Raw genomic sequence first — 22925 nt, forward strand, 5'->3', positions numbered from 1 at the left:
CCTTAGTGCTGGTTTACTTCAGGAAGACAGACAGCTGCAACATTATCTGCCTGTTAAACCCAAAGACCATCTGACTTTAATTGTAGCACACAGCTTGATGTGGTGCTGGTTTGTTATAAGCCAAAGTATAGCACTATCTGAAAAAAGCTTACAAACCTGCCAACACAGGCATGAGAACAGGGGCTGTGTCTGTCTAGCTGCCTGACGGGCTGCAGGAAATATGATTAATGAGAGAGGTATAATGATATTGGGAACCCGATTAGCACCACAAAGAGGTCACAGATCAAAGCGGTATGCTTTTCAAGGACTACAATTATTGCATATAATCTGTGGGCTGGAAGAAGTATATCGGAAAGTAAAAAAAAAAAAAAGAACCCTCAATTGAGAGTGGATAACCGCACAGACCAGAACTAGCAGTAACGGAGATGGACATTCCTAAATGATCCAAAGTGAATTTGTTTGCAAAAAAAAACAGGGAATTATTTTGCATTCCACGTATTTGCCAGAACGGTCTTGTGACATGGATTGTATTTAATGTAGCGTGTGCAGTAATACATATCAACCATCCCATTTAAAAGGTTTTTTAATTACACGCTGTGTAGTAAGTTCCTATTTTCATATGTCTGTATGAACAAATATTTACACAAATCTAGGAGAATATAATATAACATTTCCTTCTTATGTGCATTATTATCCTACAGGATAATGTGAAGGTTAAAGAAGGAAAGCAGGGGTAGATAGTTCAGTATATGAGATAGTGTGAATGTTAAAAGTAGAAAGCAGATGGCTCAATATATCTGATAGTGTGAATGTTAAAGGGACACTATAGGCACCCATACCACTTCAGCTCATTAAAGTGTTCTTGTTGCAGTGTCCATGTTCCCCTTAGTCCTGCAATGTAAATCATTGCAGTTTTTGAGAAACTGCAATGGTTACATCACAGGACTAAGACTGCCTCTAGTGGCATTTCCTGGTGGTTAAGTGACTTTTGGTCGCCTGGCACTGGATGTCCTCATGCTCTACATGAGAACCTCCAGAGTCTGTTAAATCCCCATATGTAAGAATTGAAGCAATGCTTTCCTATGGGGAAGGCCTAAAGCTTTCACCTTGCATGCACCTTATGCCCCCCTATAGGATAATGTTGGAGAAGGTGCAAGGTCGACCCAGCGCCAAGGTTCATTGGTGCTGAATTTGGATGAGTACACAAAGTTTTACAAACCTTCCGGTGTCGGGAAGGCAAGATGGGACTATAGTGTAAGGAATAGAAAGTTGTATTCTCTGAAACTGTAATGTTTTACATTGCAGGGCTAATGGGAACAGGGGCACTGCACCTAGACCACTTCAATAAGACAAAGTCTGTGTGCCTATAGGGGAGGAGCAATCGTCATGTGTTACCAATATATATATATATATATATATATATATATATATACACACACACATATATATATATATATATATATATATACACACACACACACACACTTTGGTGGTGTTGATACAGAAAGTGTGTAACAGATAACACTGCCATGTCATGTTTGAGCTCTAGAGCTTGCATTTAAGTCATGTGAACCTATAGACAGCATCAATCGTGAGTGAGCAACCATTTAATTACTGAGATAAAGTGTGACATTTTGCACATATAAGAAACTCTTCAACTTCTAAGAGAGAAGGACTGTGAAATTAACAGATTCCCCATAGGAAACAGCTCAATGGCTTTAAGTCCTTTACATAGAGAATCAGTTCATGTTACAGCCACCATGTTTTCTTTTAAAGCAGTAAACAAAATTGATGCATTACATATACAGAAACAAACATTTCAAGTAGTTTTTATGGATATACTATTTATTTATTTATTTTTTTAAAGAGAAGTATAGGTAAGAATAATTGTATATTGTGAGACCAAACAAAAATGCTTTAGGCAATCCTAAACTTATATTTGTTTTAATTTAATTCTATTTATTTTTTGCTAAATTTTGAATTCGAAATATACCAACCTAACAAAGAGCATAGCAACAGACAATGTCTTTGCTTTGGTATTACCGTATACAGGGAGTGCAGAATTATTAGGCACGTTGTATTTTTGAGGATTAATTTTATTATTGAACAACAACCATGTTCTCAATGAACCCAAAAAACTCATTAATATCAAAGCTGAATATTTTTGGAAGTAGTTTTTAGTTTGTTTTTAGTTATAGCTATTTTAGGGGGATATCTGTGTGTGCAGGTGACTATTACTGTGCATAATTATTAGGCAACTTAACAAAAACAAATATATACCCATTTCAATTATTTATTTTTACCAGTGAAACCAATATAACATCTCAACATTCACAAATATACATTTCTGACATTCAAAAACATAACAAAAACAAATCAGTGACCAATATAGCCACCTTTCTTTGCAAGGACACTCAAAAGCCTGCCATCCATGGATTCTGTCAGTGTTTTGATCTGTTCACCATCAACATTGCGTGCAGCAGCAACCACAGCCTCCCAGACACTGTTCAGAGAGGTGTACTGTTTTCCCTCCTTGTAAATCTCACATTTGATGATGGACCACAGGTTCTCAATGGGGTTCAGATCAGGTGAACAAGGAGGCCATGTCATTAGATTTTCTTCTTTTATACCCTTTCTTGCCAGCCACGCTGTGGAGTACTTGGACGCGTGTGATGGAGCATTGTCCTGCATGAAAATCATGTTTTTCTTGAAGGATGCAGACTTCTTCCTGTACCACTGCTTGAAGAAGGTGTCTTCCAGAAACTGGGAGTTGAGCTTGACTCCATCCTCAACCCGAAAAGGCCCCACAAGCTCATCTTTGATGATACCAGCCCAAACCAGTACTCCACCTCCACCTTGCTGGCGTCTGAGTCAGACTGGAGCTCTCTGCCCTTTACCAATCCATCCATCTGGCCCATCAAGACTCACTCTCATTTCATCAGTCCATAAAACCTTAGAAAAATCAGTCTTGAGATATTTCTTGGCCCAGTCTTGACGTTTCAGCTTGTGTGTCTTGTTCAGTGGTGGTCGTCTTTCAGCCTCTTACCTTGGCCATGTCTCTGAGTATTGCACACCTTGTGCTTTCGGGCACTCCAGTGATGTTGCAGCTCTGAAATATGGCCAAACTGGTGGCAAGTGGCATCTTGGCAGCTGCACGCTTGACTTTTCTCAGTTCATGGGCAGTTATTTTGTGCCTTGGTTTCTCCACACGTTTCTTGCGACCCTGTTGACTATTTTGAATGAAACGCTTGATTGTTCGATGATCACGCTTCAGAAGCTTTGCAATTTTAAGAGTGCTGCATCCCTCTGCAAGATATCTCACTATTTTTGACTTTTCTGAGCCTGTCAAGTCCTTCTTTTGACCCTTTTCTCCAAAGGAAAGGAAGTTGCCTAATAATTATGCACACCTGATATAGGGTGTTGATGTCATTAGACCACACCCCTTCTCATTACAGAGATGCACATCACCTAATATGCTTAATTGGTAGTAGGCTTTCGAGCCTATACAGCTTGGAGTAAGACAACATGCATAAAGAGGATGATGTGGTCAAAATACTCATTTGCCTAATAATTCTGCACACAGTGTATACTCGAGTATAAGCCGAGTTTTTCAGCACATTTTTTGTGCTGAAAAACCCCAACTCGGCTTATACTCGAGTCAGAGTCTGTATTATGGCAATTTGCATTGCCATAATACAGACTGGGGGGAGAGGGGGGCTGGCAGAGCTGTACTTACCTGTTCTGCAGCTCCTGTCAGCTCTCTCCTCCTCCGCGTCGTCCGTTCAGCACCTCGGTCAGCTCCCAGTGTAAGTCTCGCGAGAGCCGCGGCTCTCGCGAGACTTACAGTGGGAGCTGACAGAGGGAGCTGCACAGACCGCGCGGAGGAGGAGAGAGCTGACAGGAGCTGCAGAACAGGTAAGTACAGCTCTGCCAGCCCCCCTCTCCCCCCACTGAACTACCAATCCCACTGGACCACCAGGGAAGAAGCCCCCCTCCCTGCTATGTATCAAGCAGGGAGGGGGGAAGAAAAAAATATATAATTAAAAAAAAATAATAATAATAATTCAATTAAATAATCAATAATAATAATAAAAAAATATAATAATATTAAAAAATAAAAAATAATAAAATAATTAATAATATATCGAAATGCCCACCACCACCAACACACACACACTGCATCACACACACTCACACTTCATTCATATACACACACTGCACTCACACACACACTGCACTCACACACACACTGCACTCACACACACACTGCACTCACACACACACTGCACTCACACACACACTGCACTCACACACACACTGCACTCATACATACACACACTGCACTCATACATACACACACACACTGCAATCATTATATACACACACTGGAAATAAATATTCAATTAATATATACGCACACACACTGCACTCATACACACACACACTGCACTCATACACACACACACACTGCACTCATACACACACACACACTGCACTCACACGCACGCACTGCATTCATTATACACACACTGTAAATAAATATTCAATTAATATAATTTTTTTAGGATCTAATTTTATTTAGAAAATTACCAGTAGCTGCTGCATTTCCCACCCTAGTCTTATACTCGAGTCAATAAGTTTTCCCAGTTTTTTGGGGTAAAATTAGGGGCCTCGGCTTATATTCGGGTCGGCTTATACTCGAGTATATACGGTATATTATATATGGTATTATATAATCATACATATAAACGGTGACTGTATTGCTTATAGCTTTTGTCTGTTACCAAAGTCCTTTTCATAACTCAAAAATAGTACATTATTTCCATCCTAATGGGAGTTGGAGGGCAAAATATTTTTGGAGATGTTTTTCAAAGTCTTACCAGCTCCTCCAAATCCAAAGCATTTCATATTCACATTTTTCAGATTCCCAACAGCTATTGTAAACATTTTAATACAACTGGTGCAATCCAAAACATTGGTGTAATTCAAGCCTCCTCCTCCCCCAAAAACATTTAAGTTTAATTTTAAAACAAATCGCCAAAAAATATAAAGAATGAATTTTCTCGATCCTTCTTATCATATTGTTTTCCTGTATCCACTTTCCAAGTAATTTAGGAAGGTATATATTATATTTTGTTAGCCTGCTATATAATATATATTAGACTAGATTGCTATATTAGATTTTATGTTCAGGTGAGGGGGAAAGGTATTCCCTCACGGGTGTTAAGAGCTGCTATTACCTTCTAAACACTCTTTAAGCGCTTTCTCACACACTTACTCCTTGTGAGTTTTTTCTCTGCTATATATTATTGTTTTTTTATTTATAAGAAGAAAAATATAGAAATATAGCAGTCGGTCTTTTTTTGGCTCTATGAGCTGTTCTTAACAGCCATCTTTAATGCTGCCTGTATATGTTTTAGCCAACCACAAAAATATTTAGATTTTTGTTTCCTATTTTTTAAAACGAGAGTGCAAAGAAAATTATTAATTTAAGCAGTATAGATTCAGATCAGTCAGCCTGGTTGTGGAGGGACAGGCTGGACTCTAAGAATAAAAGAAGGAGCTTTAACGGCTCTCAGGTGAGCCCTTCACTAGACCTGGCTGACTGCTTCACCATAAGAACTCAAGAGTATGAACTAAATCAACAATATTGCTGTTGTTGCTTAGCTAGACCCCTCAAAGTCAGCAAGCCATAAATCCAAGGTGAAAGGATAACATTTGAGTACATTTCAGTTTAAATGTACACTCCATCCTTTACTATGCGCCTATGTGACACTCAGGAGAGGAGCATACAGATTTTATTTACCGAACAATATATTGAAAAAAGAACAGTGCTATACTGATGTGCACTCTTTTAAATTAAAATGAACACTAACCATTTACATTGATACACTTACCAGTCGGTTTATTCGAACAAACTCTTCTGGGGTTTTGGCCCATGGAGGAAGCTCTACATCTGATACCACAGTGCCATCATCCATCACTCCAAGATTGTAATTATTGAAATTCACAAACATTTCAGGAAGATAGTAGAATTCGGGAATCAGTTCCTGTGGGAAGAAATAATGGTCACTACTCAACACATTCTAGGTCAAAATAATTTACAACATGCTTCTAGGAGATAGAATGTTTGGTTTCTCTTCAATTATAAGTTATGAATTGTTTTATGTTTCTAAAGATTTCCTTGCCGTTCATCCAGCTGAATTCAAAGAATTAGAAACATTCACAAGAATATTAAAAAATTAGCATTTGAAAGGGTCGGTTGCATTGGGGGTGTGCTTAAATGGTATATTGAGAATATATTACACTCCCCCCTTAATGTCATAGGATCAGTGAATGAACCCAGGTATGTGCACTTGTAGAAACTAAGAACTAGTGCCTTCACCTAGTGTCTGGGTTCAGAATTTGATCCTCCTGGCATCCAACATGCAGGTTACAAGTTAGCATTAATTCTTTGGAAAATAAGATTCCATATTTTTTTGCATCGATATTGGATATAAAAGGCTTTTCCAAACTCGCTGCTAAACAAATACCAATATCTGAGACCTGGCAATGGGTGATCCTACAGCCCAGCTGCCTAACCAAATGTGAGAGCAGGAGATGGTCCTTCATGTTTCCTTGATGATCATGTTGTAACAAAAAGGAGATGAAAAATACCAGGTCATGTCATGGATAAAAAGCAAAACTAGACACCAGAAACAGGTCCCTGCTCCATTAGACAACATATACAAGGGCTGCAGTCTTGAAATATTCATTACGTTAAGCATATGTAAAAAATTCTAATTTCTGGGAATTAAGTGAGAACATTAAAATATGTAATACAAAACTAAAATGTAAAGTTAGTTGCAATCTTAAAATTAGAATTGTTTGTACTATCACAAATTTAATACGGGCAAACTGTATTAGTCTGTCTACATTTATTTTATTTATTTTTTTGAACTGCTTAAAGGAAATTCTGATGTAAACTAAAGCTGTTTGACTAGGGATCCTGTGGGTCTTTTTAAAATCCTGTCCTGCTTCGGGTCAATAGATCAGTGGTCTTTAAAAACAAACCCCCAGGGCGAAAACTAGCAAAAACAGCTTTCTACACATCCAAGATCAACAACCAGGTCATAAGATTAGGAATATGATCATTGTGGTGCAGTCAAGGCTACAAAAGCTTAGATCAAGCAGGAATTAAGTGATTATCACCTTCATCATTGCGTAAAACACTGGAAGGCTTTTGTTTATAGTTTCCCTAATTAACGAAGCAATGGAACAAAAAGCTATTGTACAAGATGCAGGACATGCTGCTGATAACTGGGATCTAATTGCACTTTGATTGTTGAAATGAGAAGAATTCTTCTACACAAAGTAATTAAAGGAGCCATCAATGCTAGACTTCTCCACATTGTAGTAACCAATATTCACTGCTAATTATACAGATCTGTGACAATCCGTTTTATAATGTCCCAGCTTTTTCTTTTATGATCCTTCCACAATCAAAGACAGCAGTAGCATAAAAATCATGCCACACAGACGAGGCCCAATGGCGGCTGATCGTCCAGGGTTGCTGCATCTCCCGTGCAGACAGAACTTGCTGGCATTTTGGTTATGGACTGCCCTTATTGGTGGAGTTAGTCTGATATACAAATGGCATAGGTTATATTTGCAAGGGTACAAGTGAGCCAAACAAATTTTGACACCTGAGTGGGGACTAGCACAGATCTTAGGACAAGCTACAGAGTTTCTCTAAGCCCTTGCCCGTTCTCAGAGTTCTCATTCTCTGTGTTTGTTGCAAAACATACAAATAATTTTTGTATGCAAATATAATAGTAAGCAAATTAATTACCATCCATAACTCGTGAGTGGAAAAACGTGCTCAGTGTCCCTTTATCACCTGATTAACAAAATTATCTATTATCCCAGCCAGAGTAGAGAAGCCTGAGACTCCATATCATATGTCAAACAGCAGCACATCCTATTGATTATTCTGAAGGTCTATAGAAAAAAAAAGAAACCAATCCTTATAAATACATTGCGTCTTTTGTAAATACATAGGTTGTGGAAATATAGGGGTGGTTTCAGATGATTTTTTCCTAGAAGCACTAGCAGCTCACCATTAACACATGGAGTGAAGGAAAAGTGTGTGTGAGGAGGAGGGGTTTTAAAGGGACATCATAATCACCCCAGACCACTTCAGCTCATTGAAGTGGTCTGGGTACAGTTTCCTTGTCACACTTAGTCCAGCAATGTAAAACATTGCAATTTTAGAGAAACTGAAATGTTTGTATTGCAGGACTAAACCAGTCTTTATTCTTTACTTGTGTTTGAAACCAGGCACGCATGTGTTGTGTAGTGTGTACACCGATCTACAGACACGCACACTGATATACATGCAAATACACAGATGCACACAGGTACACACTGACACACACATATAGCACACTCGGATACATACTGACACACACATACTTGTCTTTTTTTTTTGCCACCCTCCTGTTTCTTACCCTTAGGGTGGCCTCGGCTGGCTGGGGCTGTTGTGAGTCAGGGTTTGGCTCTCCCCTCCATCTTGCACGAGTGTTAGCTGGGAGGTCCCACTATTAGAGAGTCACAGCGCACAACCAGGCCCCTTAAGACATATGCCCATCAGGTGTCCTTAAAGACCTAAACACTTCCAGTAAAGGGAGATCTAATGTTTAACCTTTATTGCACAGTCGATTTAATAAATATTTTTTATCTCCTGCTCTGTTAATAGTCTTCTAGACTCTGAGGAAGCCTCCTGGGTGTGATTAAAGTTTAATTTACAGAGAATTAAACAACAATTTCTAAAGTAAGTTAAAATCTCAGTGAAAATGAAACCTTTTTTTCATGCAGACTGTGCCAGTCACAGCCAGGGATGGTGTTGCAAGGGCAGAAACAAAAGCGATTTAACTCCTAAATGACAGAATTGAGAAGTGAAACTGCAGGGGAATGATCTATAGACGAAAACCGCTTCATTAACCCCTTAAGGATGGCGGGAGTAGTATGCCCTCCTTGGGGACCCCACTCTAAACGCGGGCGGCAGGCATAGTACGTCCCCGCAGTCCAGGGGGCTTACCTGTTCGCTGGCGATTGCAATGGGGGGGGGGGGGGGAGACATGCCTGGCATCAGATCTGATCTGGCCCTCCAGGGCCATGTTATCGTGAGGTCCTTGCAAGGACCTCACGATCACATGGAAGGAATAGCTGTCCATAGCAGTGCCAGCAGGGGGAGTGCCTGGAATGACAGGTAGTCCCCTTGCAGCCTGAGAAAAGTTAAATAAAAAAAGTTAAAACCATGTAAAATAAAATTATATATACTTAGATCGGACTAGAAAAGTGCAAGCGGATGATAGAAAAAAGAGAGAAGATGATCAGGACAGAAGGAGTTGAAGTTCTAGTAGGCCAAATGATGTAAAGAAGAACAGCTACAAGTACCTGGGGGTATCACAAACGCATGGCAACCATGAGGAAGAGGCAAGGAGGATAGCAACATCCAAGTACCTCCAAAGAGTCAGACAGGTCCTGAAGTCCCAGCTCAATGGCAAGAACAAAATCCAAGCCATCAACACATATGCCCTACTGGTCATCAGGTACCCAGCTGGAAAATAACCTGGCCAAGAGAAGAACTGGTCACCATGGATGTCAAGACCAGGAAACTACTCACTATGAATGGAAGATTCCACCTGAAATCCAGCACCCAGAGACTGCACACCAGCCGGAAGGAAGTCGGTCGGGGCCTGATGAGTGTCAAGGAAACAGCCCTGGATGAAACACAGAGCATCCACAAGTACATCACAAAGATGGCTCCCAAAGATGAACTGCTAAGGGAATGCCTGAGACTTCCACAGTTCGAGGTTGCAGGAGAAGAGGAGTTTCCTTGGCAAGACAAACCTCTCCATGGGGTGTACCACCGGCAGATAGTGGATGTGGCTCACATGACAAAATCCTACCAGTGGTTGGAAAAGGCATGACTGAAAGAGAGCACTGAGGCACTAATCCTAGCCGCACAGGAGCAGGCACTCAGTACTAGATAAAAAGAAGCTAGAGTCTACCACACCAGGAAAGACCAAAGGTGCAGACTGTGCAAAGAGGCCTCTGAGACAGTCCAGCACCTAGTAGCCGGATGCAAGATGTTAGCAGGAACAGCATACACTGAGAGACACAACCAAGTTGCGGGGATTGTGTACCGAAACATCTGCACAGAATATAGATTGGACCTGCCGAGTCCAGATGGGAAATACCACAAAGGGTAGTTGAGAATGACAGGGCTAAGATCCTGTGGAACTTCATGACCCAGACAGACAAGCAAGTGCTGGCCAACCAACCAGACATCGTAGTGGTAGACAAGGAACGAAAGACTGCAGTCATGGTGGATGCGGCATTACTCAGTGACTAGAACATCAGGAAGAAGGAACATGAGAAGGTGGACAAATACCAAGGACTGAAAGAAGAACTAGGAAGGATGTGGAAAGTGAAGGCAGTAGTAGTCCCACTGGTGATGGGAGCATTCAGGGCTGTGACTCCCAAGTTGGGGGAGTGGCTTCAACAGATTCCAGATGGGACATCTGAGATCGCTGTCCAGAAGATACTGCACAGAACCTTCAAACTCACAGGCCTTTGGTAGAGGACCCGAGAATGAGCAATAAACATACCACCCGGGAGGGGTGAGAAAATATTTATATATATATATATATATATATATATATTTTAATTCTACGTATATATTTATGTAATATGTGTACATAATTAAGTCATAACCCTGATAACCCATGCAGAAAGTCCGGAGAAATTAATTTGCTAGCACTATATTTAACTCTAACCTTTCAAGACACCACATGGGGGGGGTGCTGTTTTACTCGGGAGACTTCGCTGAACACAAATATTAGTGTTTCAAAATAATAAAAATGTAAAAAACTATGATATCATCAGTGAAGGTGAATTTTTTGTGTATTTTTCATGCACAAACAGCACTTACACCGACGATATAATTATTGTGATACGTTTTACGGTTTTGAAACACTAATATTTGTGCCATGTACAGGTTTTATAGTGTTTTCAAAAGTTACAGAGTCAAATATAAGGCTGGTGTTTCAGTTTTTTCACATTGAAAGTCGCCAGATTGGTTACGTTGCTTTTGAGACCGTATGGTAGCCCAGGAATGAGAATTACCCCCATGATGGCATACCATTTGCAAAAGTAGACAACCCAAGGTATTGCAAAAGGGGTGGTTCAGTCTTTTTTTAGTAGCCACTTAGTCAGAAACACTGGCCAAATTTGGCGTTAAAATTTGTTTTTTGCATTTATCACACACACACACACACACACACACACACACACACACACACACACACACACACACACACACACACACACAAATATTAACGCTAACTTTGGCCAGTGTTTGTGACTAAGTGTCTACTAAAAAGACGGGACATACTCCATTTGCAATACCTTGGGTTGTCTACTATTGCAAATGGTATGCCATCGTAGCGGTAATTCTCATTCCTGGGCTACCGTACGGTCTAAAAGGCAAAGTAACCAATCTGGCAAATTTCAATGTGAAAAAAATGAAAAATGTAGCATGCTATATTTGACCCTGTAACTTCCCACTACACCATAAAGCCTTTACAAAGGGGGTACTGTTTTACACGTGAGACATCGCTGAATACAAATATGTGTATTTAATTGCAGTAAAAGCAAACAGTATTATGACATTCACAGTTAAAATGTCATACAGAACTTAATTTGTTTTTCTCAATTTCTCACATTTTTAAAAAAAATTGTTTATTCATATTAAATTATGTTTCATAGCTAAATATTTGATGTTAAATGAAAGCCCTATTTCTCCCGAATACAATGATATATAATAAGTGTGGGTGCACTTAATCTGAAAGGTGAATTACACTTAAACAGACATATAATCAAATTCCAAGTTTTGTTTACGTTTTATTTTGTTCAAAACATGTACATTTGGCTCAGTCCTTAAAGGGTTAAGCTAATGTTTTGGTGACTATAGTCCCATTAAGTAGACATTTCCCTATCCCTTTTAAAGAATAGCTCTGGGTCTCACATTACAAATATCATGACACCGTATGATACACTTACTAGTGACAAAATATATTTGAAAAACAAAAATAACCCTCTACAATGATAAGCAACACCCAGAGGAGAGGAGATGGAGCTCTAGGTAACTAACCTAGGCTATCATCCTGGGCCACAACAGCACGAAAGATCAATGTATTATCCATCCAATGTGACTTTAACCCCTTAAGGACCAAACTTCTGGAATAAATGTCATGTGTCCTTAAGAGGTTAATATGCTAATTTGATAAGATGCCAAGGCCCAATCAAGTGGTTTTGGCCTTGTAAGCACTTTCTATTTTATGTGGGAAAACAGCATACTTATTGTAATAACGAAACATAAAAAAAAAAACGGGAAAAAAACCAAACTTTTTAATTCTTAATGTTCAGATGTTTTGGGCAGAATATGACAAATTAATTTTCTGATGTGAAAGATTATTGTTTGCAGCAGCTAGCAGTCATTATCACCATCATAAATTCTCATTGTGTCAATTTGTTTATTTATTTGCTTTAAAACAGTTAAACTGTATGCCATTAGAGAATGAATTTGCCTTTTTAATAATTAAGAAAAAAAACTGAAATAAACAGCTTGATTTTAACAGTACCTTGATATCTGAGGTGTCCCGCTGGGAATTGCGCCATGCTCTTGAAATTGATGAAAAGGTTCTATCCGCATGGTCAAATTTACCACCTTGCAAATTCAGGAAAAATGTCGTGAAAGGCTCCTAGGAGGAAGAAAAGTAAATGAGTGCATTTTTTTATTTCGGTCCCACTAATTAAATTGCCACGAGACCTTATAATCATACCCACAAACTGTATAGTCTGTAATGAATTGTGTGTTATTGCAACGGCAAGAGCAGCAATGTGTGAGTGTAAGTGTCAGGCAAGTGGTATATTTTTGGTTTTACAATCTTGGTCATTTCTGACAGACAAACCTTATTGTTAAAAATAGACTGCATCAATATCCTCAACTGAAGAGTGAAGCTAAAAGAAAACATCCCAAAACATTGTAAATGTTAGATCTGCCGTAACTAATGACACACACATCCGCAACCTAGTCACAGGTGCACACCACGCAGATAAATGTATTCCTCCAACATGGCTCACTGCAGTTACAAAACCTCCCTGTACCATTCTGTCCCAGGAGATACAAAATCAGCACAAAGAACAGGTGGACATGGAAAGGAGGAAGTGTTGGCTGGGTTTATAGTGAAAACATCGCATATTAAAATTAACAAATTGGAAAACTCTCCAGCAATGCTTCACCCCCCCCCCCCCCCCTCCCCATCTTAGGTCATTATTGCACTGCACATTTCATTTAGAAATTTAGAGTGAACGCTGCAAATCTTGGGTTGCTAGGTGTAATTTTATTGACACAAAGCATACAGATTATTATAATTTCAAGTGATTATTTATTTTGCTATTAACCAAAATACATTTAAAATGCAACTGCTGATTAATTTACAATAGATAAACAAAAAGGTAGGGATTTAAATGGGCACACACTTTTGCCCTCTATTTTTTGTGTGTCTTTTTCTTACAAGTACCTAGCACACAAAAGCTTTCTCTGTTTATCCGCAGTATAGACCAACCGATTCATGTATATTATTTCTTGGGATTATTGCAAAAGAAGATTTTGACATATTCTAGTGCAATAAATAAAGATATAGAAAGGTGCTTACATTTCAATATCTATAATAGCGCTTGCTCTGATTTTTTTTTTTTTTACTTTAAAAGTATGGATGAGGGAATATTTGAAAGCCTCTCTTAGTTAAAGAACACTTAAGCCTGTATTAGTAGATAATTGCCTAAAATTAGCAAGGCACCATAAATTATATCAAGGATTTATGTCTTCTTGTACTGTTCTAACAAGCTTTAATTAATGGGATGCTGCTAATGCTTTTCCAAAGAAATTACTTTGTACTAGATGAATTACCCCTTGGGTTTAGAGAAACCTGCACAATTGTAAAGCAGTGTGTTATCAATAAACAGCATAACTAACTAATCCACTAAACACCCACACTTTACAGAAGATTCTTATTATGGCTACTTAACATTATTAGCAGGAGATAAATTATGCTTGTTACAGATGCAAGTGTAAATGAGGAAGCACAGGATGTATTGGAGCAAAGATCTGTAGAAAAGAGAAACCATGAAGTCTGAAAAGGCAATTTAAACAAACTAATTACTCCAGGGGGTAGCTCTAATATGGCTCAGGATTGTTAACTGTATCCTAGACAAATATTGGCTCACAGACATGAACTATGACTTTTCTGTTCTAGGCCATGTTTAGAAGTGGAACACAAATGAATAGTAAAACCCATAGTGTAGTGTCACTTTGGAGTTTTCTCTATGACTATATCATTTAATTTTGACCCAATAAAGTATGCTTAAGTTCACATGAGATGGAAACCATATAATTAGGTCAATTCAAAATATAAAATATTTTTTCCCTGGCACACAGGAAATACTTCTAATGGGATCATACAAAATAATGTAAATTGGAATTCCCTTTGGGATACACACATTACACCAAACTGACTGTATTTTAGAACACTTAAAAGGCAACAAAACTTAACAGGCTGTCCTTCGGTTAGCCTCAGGTCTCCAAGACGTTTTATTCACATGTGCCATAACAAAAAGGACCTGTGATATAGGCTGATCTCACCCACAAGGGTGGTCCAGATCTAAAATGCTGGCAGGCGCTCTTTGAACCATTTTTCATAATTTCTTTTTTCGTGTTCTCATATCTTCTGTCTGGGTGAATGAAATACCTAAACAGTTTTGCCGTTTGTTGTGTCTATTAATGCTATAATTCTAAGAAGACACATTTTATTTATTGGAGGTCACTATGACTATTATGTTTGCACTTGTATAACACCAACACATTCCACAGATGTTGACAAATACCAGCGGTGATGGTGGGTCTACAAAAACAAGCTTACGTTCTATAGGGTAGTGAGGAAAAAGGAACATAAAGAACAAAAAAGGTACCCAAGTGGAATAGAGGTAAACAGATCTGAACAATTCATCTATGTTATCTTGCACAAGTTGTGAGTGGAGGAGACAACGTGAGAGGGGAAGTGCTTTGTGTGTTAAGGTGTAAGAGGACAGCAGTTATTTCCTCCCATGCAATTGATGACTATATAGATCTACAAAAGTACATGAGGCAATAGACACAGACACTCATATTTACAAAAACAACTTGAATACTGAAAGCTAGAACTATGGCCTTTCACTGTACCTTCAGCATTAGTTATGCGATTATCAAGGGTTTTAATGGTAGAACATTGATGCACAGCTGTTAGTTATGCACTGCCAGTTATAACACAAACTAGTGAAAGGATCCCTCCACCCATTATATGCTCACTAATATATACACACACATATATATATATCTATATCTGAATAAAAAAATAAAATATATATTTACGAGTCTTAGCAGCCAGCTGAGTACAAAGCTTGATGTCGAGTAGTGAGTTCCATAGTGAAACTTGGGAACCTGGTCATCCTCCCAGGTTTCATAGCGCTCAGAAAAGAAGTTTGCTCGCTTAGGATTCAGTGCTCCAATGGGCTAGAATAAAAACAGAAATGGTCATAAATATTCAACATTCCCTCCATTTTAGTACCCCTATATCCAGTGTCCTAGTAACTACATATTATTGTTCTAAGCATCACATTATATTTTATATATATATATATGAAACTAGACATTACAGAACAAATGCAAATCAAGAACTTTAAAATGTCACACATGTATTAAAGTAATGGGAAAACTGGTAAAGCTGTGGTTTTGGCAGTAAATAACAGGAGCACTGGTTGTCACCACTTTCTGTTCTAACTTATTAGAATGTGATGCTGTGGGGGGCGGAGCCTGGAGCTGAACCTGAACGGACGCACTTACAGAGAGCTCCGAACAATCGACGAAAACCTGCTTCAATCCGAGGTACCAGGGTGCCATCCGACAACCCAGACACCCACCCGAGTACCCCTAGAGCCCAAGGCACGAGCGAATGCCATTCCAGTTCCCGCAAACGGGTAAAAAGACCCGGCGAAAATCTGGGGCCTACCTGACACTCCAAACCACACGGTACGCGACGGAGGTCGCAGCAATAGACGCTCGACACGGCACTTACCTTTTCAGTGATCCCGTGGAACCGGGCGGCTACACAATGGGTCGCAGGTCCCAAAAGCCTCCACCAACCGCCAGCAGAGACACCCAAGATATCGGCGACATGCTGCAGAGGCCGATGGCGCCCAAGATGGCGGCCCCGCCGGAACGCACACCAGCACCCCCATACGAGGGGGAACAGAATGGGGCTGGATTAGAGGTACCCACCGCACCCCAAGTCACAGAACTACTAACCGGCCGGGACACACAAACCCCGGCAACTAAGCAAGATATTGCTGACCTCCTGAGGGAAATGAGGAGAATGCATGCAGCAGATCTCAACCTGATAAAGACAGAAATGCAAGCGATGACCGCACGCACACAGACCACAGAGGGGACATCCTAGATCTCAAAAGAGAGGTGAGAGAGATACAAGACACTTGCTACCATATGCAGGCCGCGCAGACCGCCCTAATCACAAGACTAGACCAAACAGAAGACCGCAACAGACGCGCTAATCTGAAGCTAAGGGGGATCCCAGACACCATAGACTCCTTAGAACTACCTCAATACATAAGACGTCTCATAGCGACGCTTCTGCCACCCGCTCAGGCAAAAAAACTTGTTTTAGACGGCTGTTTCCGAATCAGAAAAGCCAGACAAGCGCCAACAGATGCCCCTCAAGATGTCATTATCCGTTGTCACTCCGTGACCGATAAAATTAAGATTCTCACGGCAGTCAGAGGAAAGACTCCACTAACATTCGAAAATTCCCAAATTTCCTTTCACCAAGACCTGACTCGCAACACGTTACTGTGGCGCAGATCCCTGGCCCCGGTCACAAATCAACTGAGAGAAGCAAAGATCGAATATAAATGGGCATTCCCAAGATCCCTGACAGTGACCAAGGGGGGTACCACGCACAGCCTCTACTCGCTACAGGATGCGGAACCATTCCTGAGGGCACTGGGGATGCCAGCTCTAACCCAAACAAGAGAGAATGTAAGGGAGAAAGCCACGACGTCACACACATGGAATCCAGAGACAGTAATCTCTTTCACTCCCAGGAACGCTGAGAGAAATGAAGCCCCAACCTGAATTACCCCACTGCGCCAGGTCTTCGACCTCCTATGTGACCTCCACAGGCGCTGAGGAACAGCTGATCTGAACTGCATTAATGGTGGCCAGCAATTTTAACGCATTATCCAGACACTGTCCCCTCTCTAGAGCTCTGCAGGCTGGCTCACCTCTTGTTATACCCTGTTTTACCCTGTGCTTGTTTTTTATGATTTTTATAGTTTCTGTGCTTTGATATGACTACACACACACTCGACAAGTATAGCTTTCGCAATACCACATCAGCGACTGACCGCCATCAGCCGTGACGTGCTCGGACAAAGAACATCACAGGCTCCGGGGAGAATATACCCTCTCCCACCCCCCGTGACTTCCTTGGTTAGAAGTCAAAACCCCAACCAATCGGTAGACCACTAAGAATAAATGGGCTCCAGGAGCACTTCCACTCGCCCCACGCACACACGCTGACATAAACAGACAACATAGAATTCACCCGCAGACATGATCAACACTAAGGACAGCCAAGCGCACACTCGCACAACCCCAACACGAAACACATCACGGTGTACAATCACGCTGACAACTACCTGCAGACTGACAACCTTCAGGTACCCACACCCCGAACTAACATAATTCCGGAACTCGAGGGGGAATGACAGACCCTATGTAAACACTCTATGACGGCCTTAGCTCCACACTAGCCGACTTGTAAATATAAAAAAAAGTGCAGATCTAGCTGACATCACACTCGGAACTGATAGACAAAAGTATGCATTGACTATGCTGTGAAGTCTTGTAAAAACCATCACCCGCAAGGCTGTTGGCCAGGCGGGCTGTTTTGTACTTTGCACTCAAAAATAAAGAATTAAAAAAAAAAAAAAAAAAGAATGTGATGCTGTGGTCATTTTCCTTAAGATAATGGGATAACTGAGTGCCATAATCTCCCATTTTAACTAGTTGGGGGCCAACACTGATTTTACTCGTCAAGGATGATGGGAGCACTGCATGTCAACACCTATTCGAATTTGCTGAGCGAGAATGCTGTGTTTTGTTTTTTTTTTGCCTGAGGCTAAAAGGAACAGTGAATGTTACCACCACCTAACTCATTGGAAATAGAACTTATGTTGCTTAGTGTAATTAGTGCTAAATGACAAACCATGGCAAGGTAAACCGTCTGTATAGTTGCCTAGAGATTCCATTGAAAGTTCTCAGACATTTCCTTGCCTTTTGAGTAGCTGTACATCTGAATTTGGTCTGAAATTTAAATTGAACTTTATAAAAATGTATTTGATATAGCTTATTTTAATATACTAACTATATGATGCATTGTAAAGCATGGGGATGTCACCCTCAGCCTTGATGTTTCCTTTAAATATCCACAGGTTGACAATTCTCTTTTCAGGCAAATTAAGTTGATACAATATTCCCAACATAAAAAAAATAGAGTGGACCCTAATTTTGAAACCTAAGAAAATCTATTGAGTGAATTAATTCTGCACAAAATTACAGGAAGTATAAATAAATACATTTCAGCATTTTTGTATTACATGCTGCATATAAGCTGGTGTTTATTAAAAAAAAACAAAAAACAAAAACTAAATTGTAACAAATAATAATCAGGTAGGTCGCTGATTGGATCTAGTCCTCTATACAAAGAGCCTTAGGAGTCTAAAATATGGTTTGGGTCTCCAATGTCGTGGTCAGCTATTACAATAGGCATTCTCAACAGCTCATTCTCATCTAGATAATAAGCTTTTGGGAGAAAACAAAACACTGCTATAGAGGCAATGGACCACAGAATAGAAGACGGAGAAACCTACTTCAGCTATAAATTGTTACAGCTTGAGTACAATCTAAAGAATGTCACAGGTCATATAAGCAGTCAATTGAAAAATGGCAACATCAATTACACTCATATTAGCAAACACATCTCTTATAATAAGGTGATGTGTGTGAGCTTAAAATGGCTAAAACAAATGTTAGCAAAAATCAGATTTATACCATCACATTAATACAGATCCTATATTGAAATGTAAAATATACAGTATAGAAAGGTTGACATCGAACTACACGCATTGCAATAAGGTTCTTACCATAAGGGATTACTAAATACTACCAATAGGCACTAGATAATTTCTTTTTTTTTTTACAAAGACAGGAAACATTCTTATACACTATTCTAATACATTTTATACTGATGGACATGAAACTGGGAGATAAATGACAATCTGCATCTCTTGTACCAATCACTTTCCTTTACCAGTCACTATGAAAGACTAGGAACTATGAGGGGACATCAAAAACCATTTCCTGATGTTTTCCCATAGTTTATCTTTCAAAGCACTCCCCCATAGTTTCTCTTTCACTATACACAGCACTTAACAAGGCCTCTTTGACCACTGAAAAATCAGTGCAACACTAATTGATTGCTGTATAGGTTGCTCAATTTTATACAATCTGATCAACGGCTCTGTGTGGAATTGTGCTCCTCAGCCGTATCATCAATACAATCAATGGGTAATCTATATAGGGGAAAAAAAAAACACATTTAAAGGCAGATGTGCTTAACAACTCTGGGTTTTGTAGAATTTCATAGAACATTATATAAAATTGATCAAGTCAACAGGCAACTCTAAACCTCAAAGCTCTTTCTGAGGACATAAGATGAGTTCATGACACAAAGCAACATTTTTATACTTCAGTTGTTCCTATATCCCATACCCACTATTATTACAATCATGTATATAGTGCCAACATACTCTGCATCACTTTACAATACTAAACATGGAAATAAAGCAGTAACTGAAAAACAAAACAAAGAGGTGAAAAAGACCATACTTAAATGTGCTTACAACCTATGATATGCAATTATAATCTTGCATGTCTTTACTGAACATTAAACAAAAACATAAAAATAGCTAGTCGATCCTGCTGTGGGAGCAAAAAATCTCAACCAAGCATCGTTGCTAGCTGCGGATTAGACCTGCACTACATTCAGGAGTAATTTTGGACCACTCTTCCTCACAGAATTACTTCAGCCATTATTTTAGGATGTCTTGTGATAGATAACATATATTTAGGTTTCGGACACCAGATAAGTATTCTAGATAACAGAGACCGAGAAAATAGTGGTATGGGTCTGGTAATGCTAGTCCCCTTCAGTCTTTGGATCTAGTCAACATGTTGAATGCTAACCTTGGTCTCCTACCAAACCATATGTAGTCACTAAATGTTAAACGGAGTGAGAAAAACAACAAATTGGGGACATCTTTTGGAAGGGTCTGGAACAAAATTAGACTAGAAAGGACGTTCATTTTTAAAACATTTATATGTCCAAGCCATGAGAATTAGGTCTTGTTCTATTTGGATAAGTCTTAGGGGAGTATAGTTTTTTTTTTTTATTATTATTTATTCTTTACTTTTCTGTATGTGTAGGATACAAAGGAGCAAGCAATGCCACAACAGCAGTTGCTAGGAAAGTTATTAACATTCAGAAACAATTGTGGGCATCCAGTAACAAACTCAGGCTGGAACTACTGCAAAGCAACTGCTGCAGAGACGTACTAGGAATGGCAGATGGATTACTGTAGGATCTGGTAGACTTAAAGTTGTGGATAAAAGGCATATTGCACAGTCTGTTGCTCTACATAATTCATTGTCTGCACTTTCAGGCTCAGGCACTGAGGGTAGTGGTGTTGTGGAGACAGGCTCAGGCACTGAGGGTAGTGGTGTTGTGGAGACAGGCTCAGGCACTGAGGGTAGTGGTGTTGTGGAGACAGGCTCAGGCACTGAGGGTAGTGGTGTTGTGGAGACAGGTTCAGGCACTGAGGGTAGTGGTGTTGTGGAGACAGGCTCAGGCACTGAGGGTAGTGGTGTTGTGGAGACAGGCTCAGGCACTGAGGGTAGTGGTGTTGTGGAGACAGGCTCAGGCACTGAGGGTAGTGGTGTTGTGGAGACAGGCTCGGGCACTGAGGGTAGTGGTGTTGTGGAGACAGGCTCGGGCACTGAGGGTAGTGGTGTTGTGGAGACAGGCTCAGGCACTGAGGGTAGTGGTGTTGTGGAGACAGGCTCGGGCACTGAGGGTAGTGGTGTTGTGGAGACGGGCTCAGGCACTGAGGGTAGTGGTGTTGTGGAGACGGGCTCAGGCACTGAGGGTAGTGGTGTTGTGGAGACAGGCTCAGGCACTGAGGGTAGTGGTGTTGTGGAGACAGGCTCAGGCACTGAGGGTAGTGGTGTTGTGGAGACAGGCTCAGGCACTGAGGGTAGTGGTGTTGTGGAGACAGGTTCAGGCACTGAGGGTAGTGGTGTTGTGGAGACAGGCTCAGGCACTGAGGGTAGTGGTGTTGTGGAGACAGGCTCAGGCACTGAGGGTAGTGGTGTTGTGGAGACAGGCCCAGGCACTGAGGGTAGTGGTGTTGTGGAGACGGGCTCAGGCACGGAGGGTAGTGGTGTTGTGGAGACAGGCTCGGGCACTGAGGGTAGTGGTGTTGTGGAGACAGGCTCGGGCACTGAGGGTAGTGGTGTTGTGGAGACAGGCTCGGGCACTGAGGGTAGTGGTGTTGTGGAGACAGGCTCAGGCACTGAGGGTAGTGGTGTTGTGGAGACAGGCTCAGGCACTGAGGGTAGTGGTGTTGTGGAGACAGGCTCGGGCACTGAGGGTAGTGGTGTTGTGGAGACAGGCTCGGGCACTGAGGGTAGTGGTGTTGTGGAGACGGGCTCAGGCACTGAGGGTAGTGGTGTTGTGGAGACAGGCTCAGGCACTGAGGGTAGTGGTGTTGTGGAGACAGGCTCAGGCACTGAGGGTAGTGGTGTTGTGGAGACAGGCTCAGGCACTGAGGGTAGTGGTGTTGTGGAGACGGGCTCAGGCACTGAGGGTAGTGGTGTTGTGGAGACAGGCTCAGGCACTGAGGGTAGTGGTGTTGTGGAGACAGGCTCAGGCACTGAGGGTAGTGGTGTTGTGGAGACAGGCTCGGGCACTGAGGGTAGTGGTGTTGTGGAGACAGGCTCAGGCACTGAGGGTAGTGGTGTTGTGGAGACAGGCTCAGGCACTGAGGGTAGTGGTGTTGTGGAGACAGGCTCAGGCACTGAGGGTAGTGGTGTTGTGGAGACAGGCTCGGGCACTGAGGGTAGTGGTGTTGTGGAGACAGGCTCAGGCACTGAGGGTAGTGGTGTTGTGGAGACAGGCTCAGGCACTGAGGGTAGTGGTGTTGTGGAGACAGGCTCAGGCACTGAGGGTAGTGGTGTTGTGGAGACAGGCTCAGGCACTGAGGGTAGTGGTGTTGTGGAGACAGGCTCAGGCACTGAGGGTAGTGGTGTTGTGGAGACGGGCTCAGGCACTGAGGGTAGTGGTGTTGTGGAGACAGGCTCGGGCACTGAGGGTAGTGGTGTTGTGGAGACGGGCTCAGGCACTGAGGGTAGTGGTGTTGTGGAGACGGGCTCAGGCACTGAGGGTAGTGGTGTTGTGGAGACAGGCTCAGGCACTGAGGGTAGTGGTGTTGTGGAGACAGGCTCAGGCACTGAGGGTAGTGGTGTTGTGGAGACAGGCTCAGGCATCGAGGGTAGTGGTGTTATGGAGACAGGTTTGGAGACTATGGTGATGCCTAATAGAAAGCAGTTGATGTTGGGGGATTCTATCATAAGAGGTGTGGAGATG

At 41.2% G+C, this 22925-nt stretch overlaps 1 protein-coding gene across 2 annotated transcripts in view; it reads right to left on the reverse strand.

Moving 5' to 3' along the window:
* LRBA (LPS responsive beige-like anchor protein) overlaps positions 1 to 22925 on the reverse strand; it is a 619335-nt gene that overhangs the window by 145831 nt on the left and 450579 nt on the right. For both annotated transcript variants that reach the window (XM_063458500.1, XM_063458501.1), the window contains exons 44-46: positions 15518 to 15658; positions 12690 to 12809; positions 5898 to 6050 (exon numbers count right to left, since the gene is read on the reverse strand). In XM_063458500.1, the coding sequence (XP_063314570.1) occupies positions 5898 to 6050; positions 12690 to 12809; positions 15518 to 15658 (414 nt within the window). The remainder of the gene's footprint in view (positions 1 to 5897; positions 6051 to 12689; positions 12810 to 15517; positions 15659 to 22925) is intronic.

The sequence above is a fragment of the Pelobates fuscus genome, chromosome 6 (genome assembly GCF_036172605.1).
Source record: "Pelobates fuscus isolate aPelFus1 chromosome 6, aPelFus1.pri, whole genome shotgun sequence".
In the NCBI taxonomy this organism is placed as follows: domain Eukaryota; kingdom Metazoa; phylum Chordata; class Amphibia; order Anura; family Pelobatidae; genus Pelobates; species Pelobates fuscus.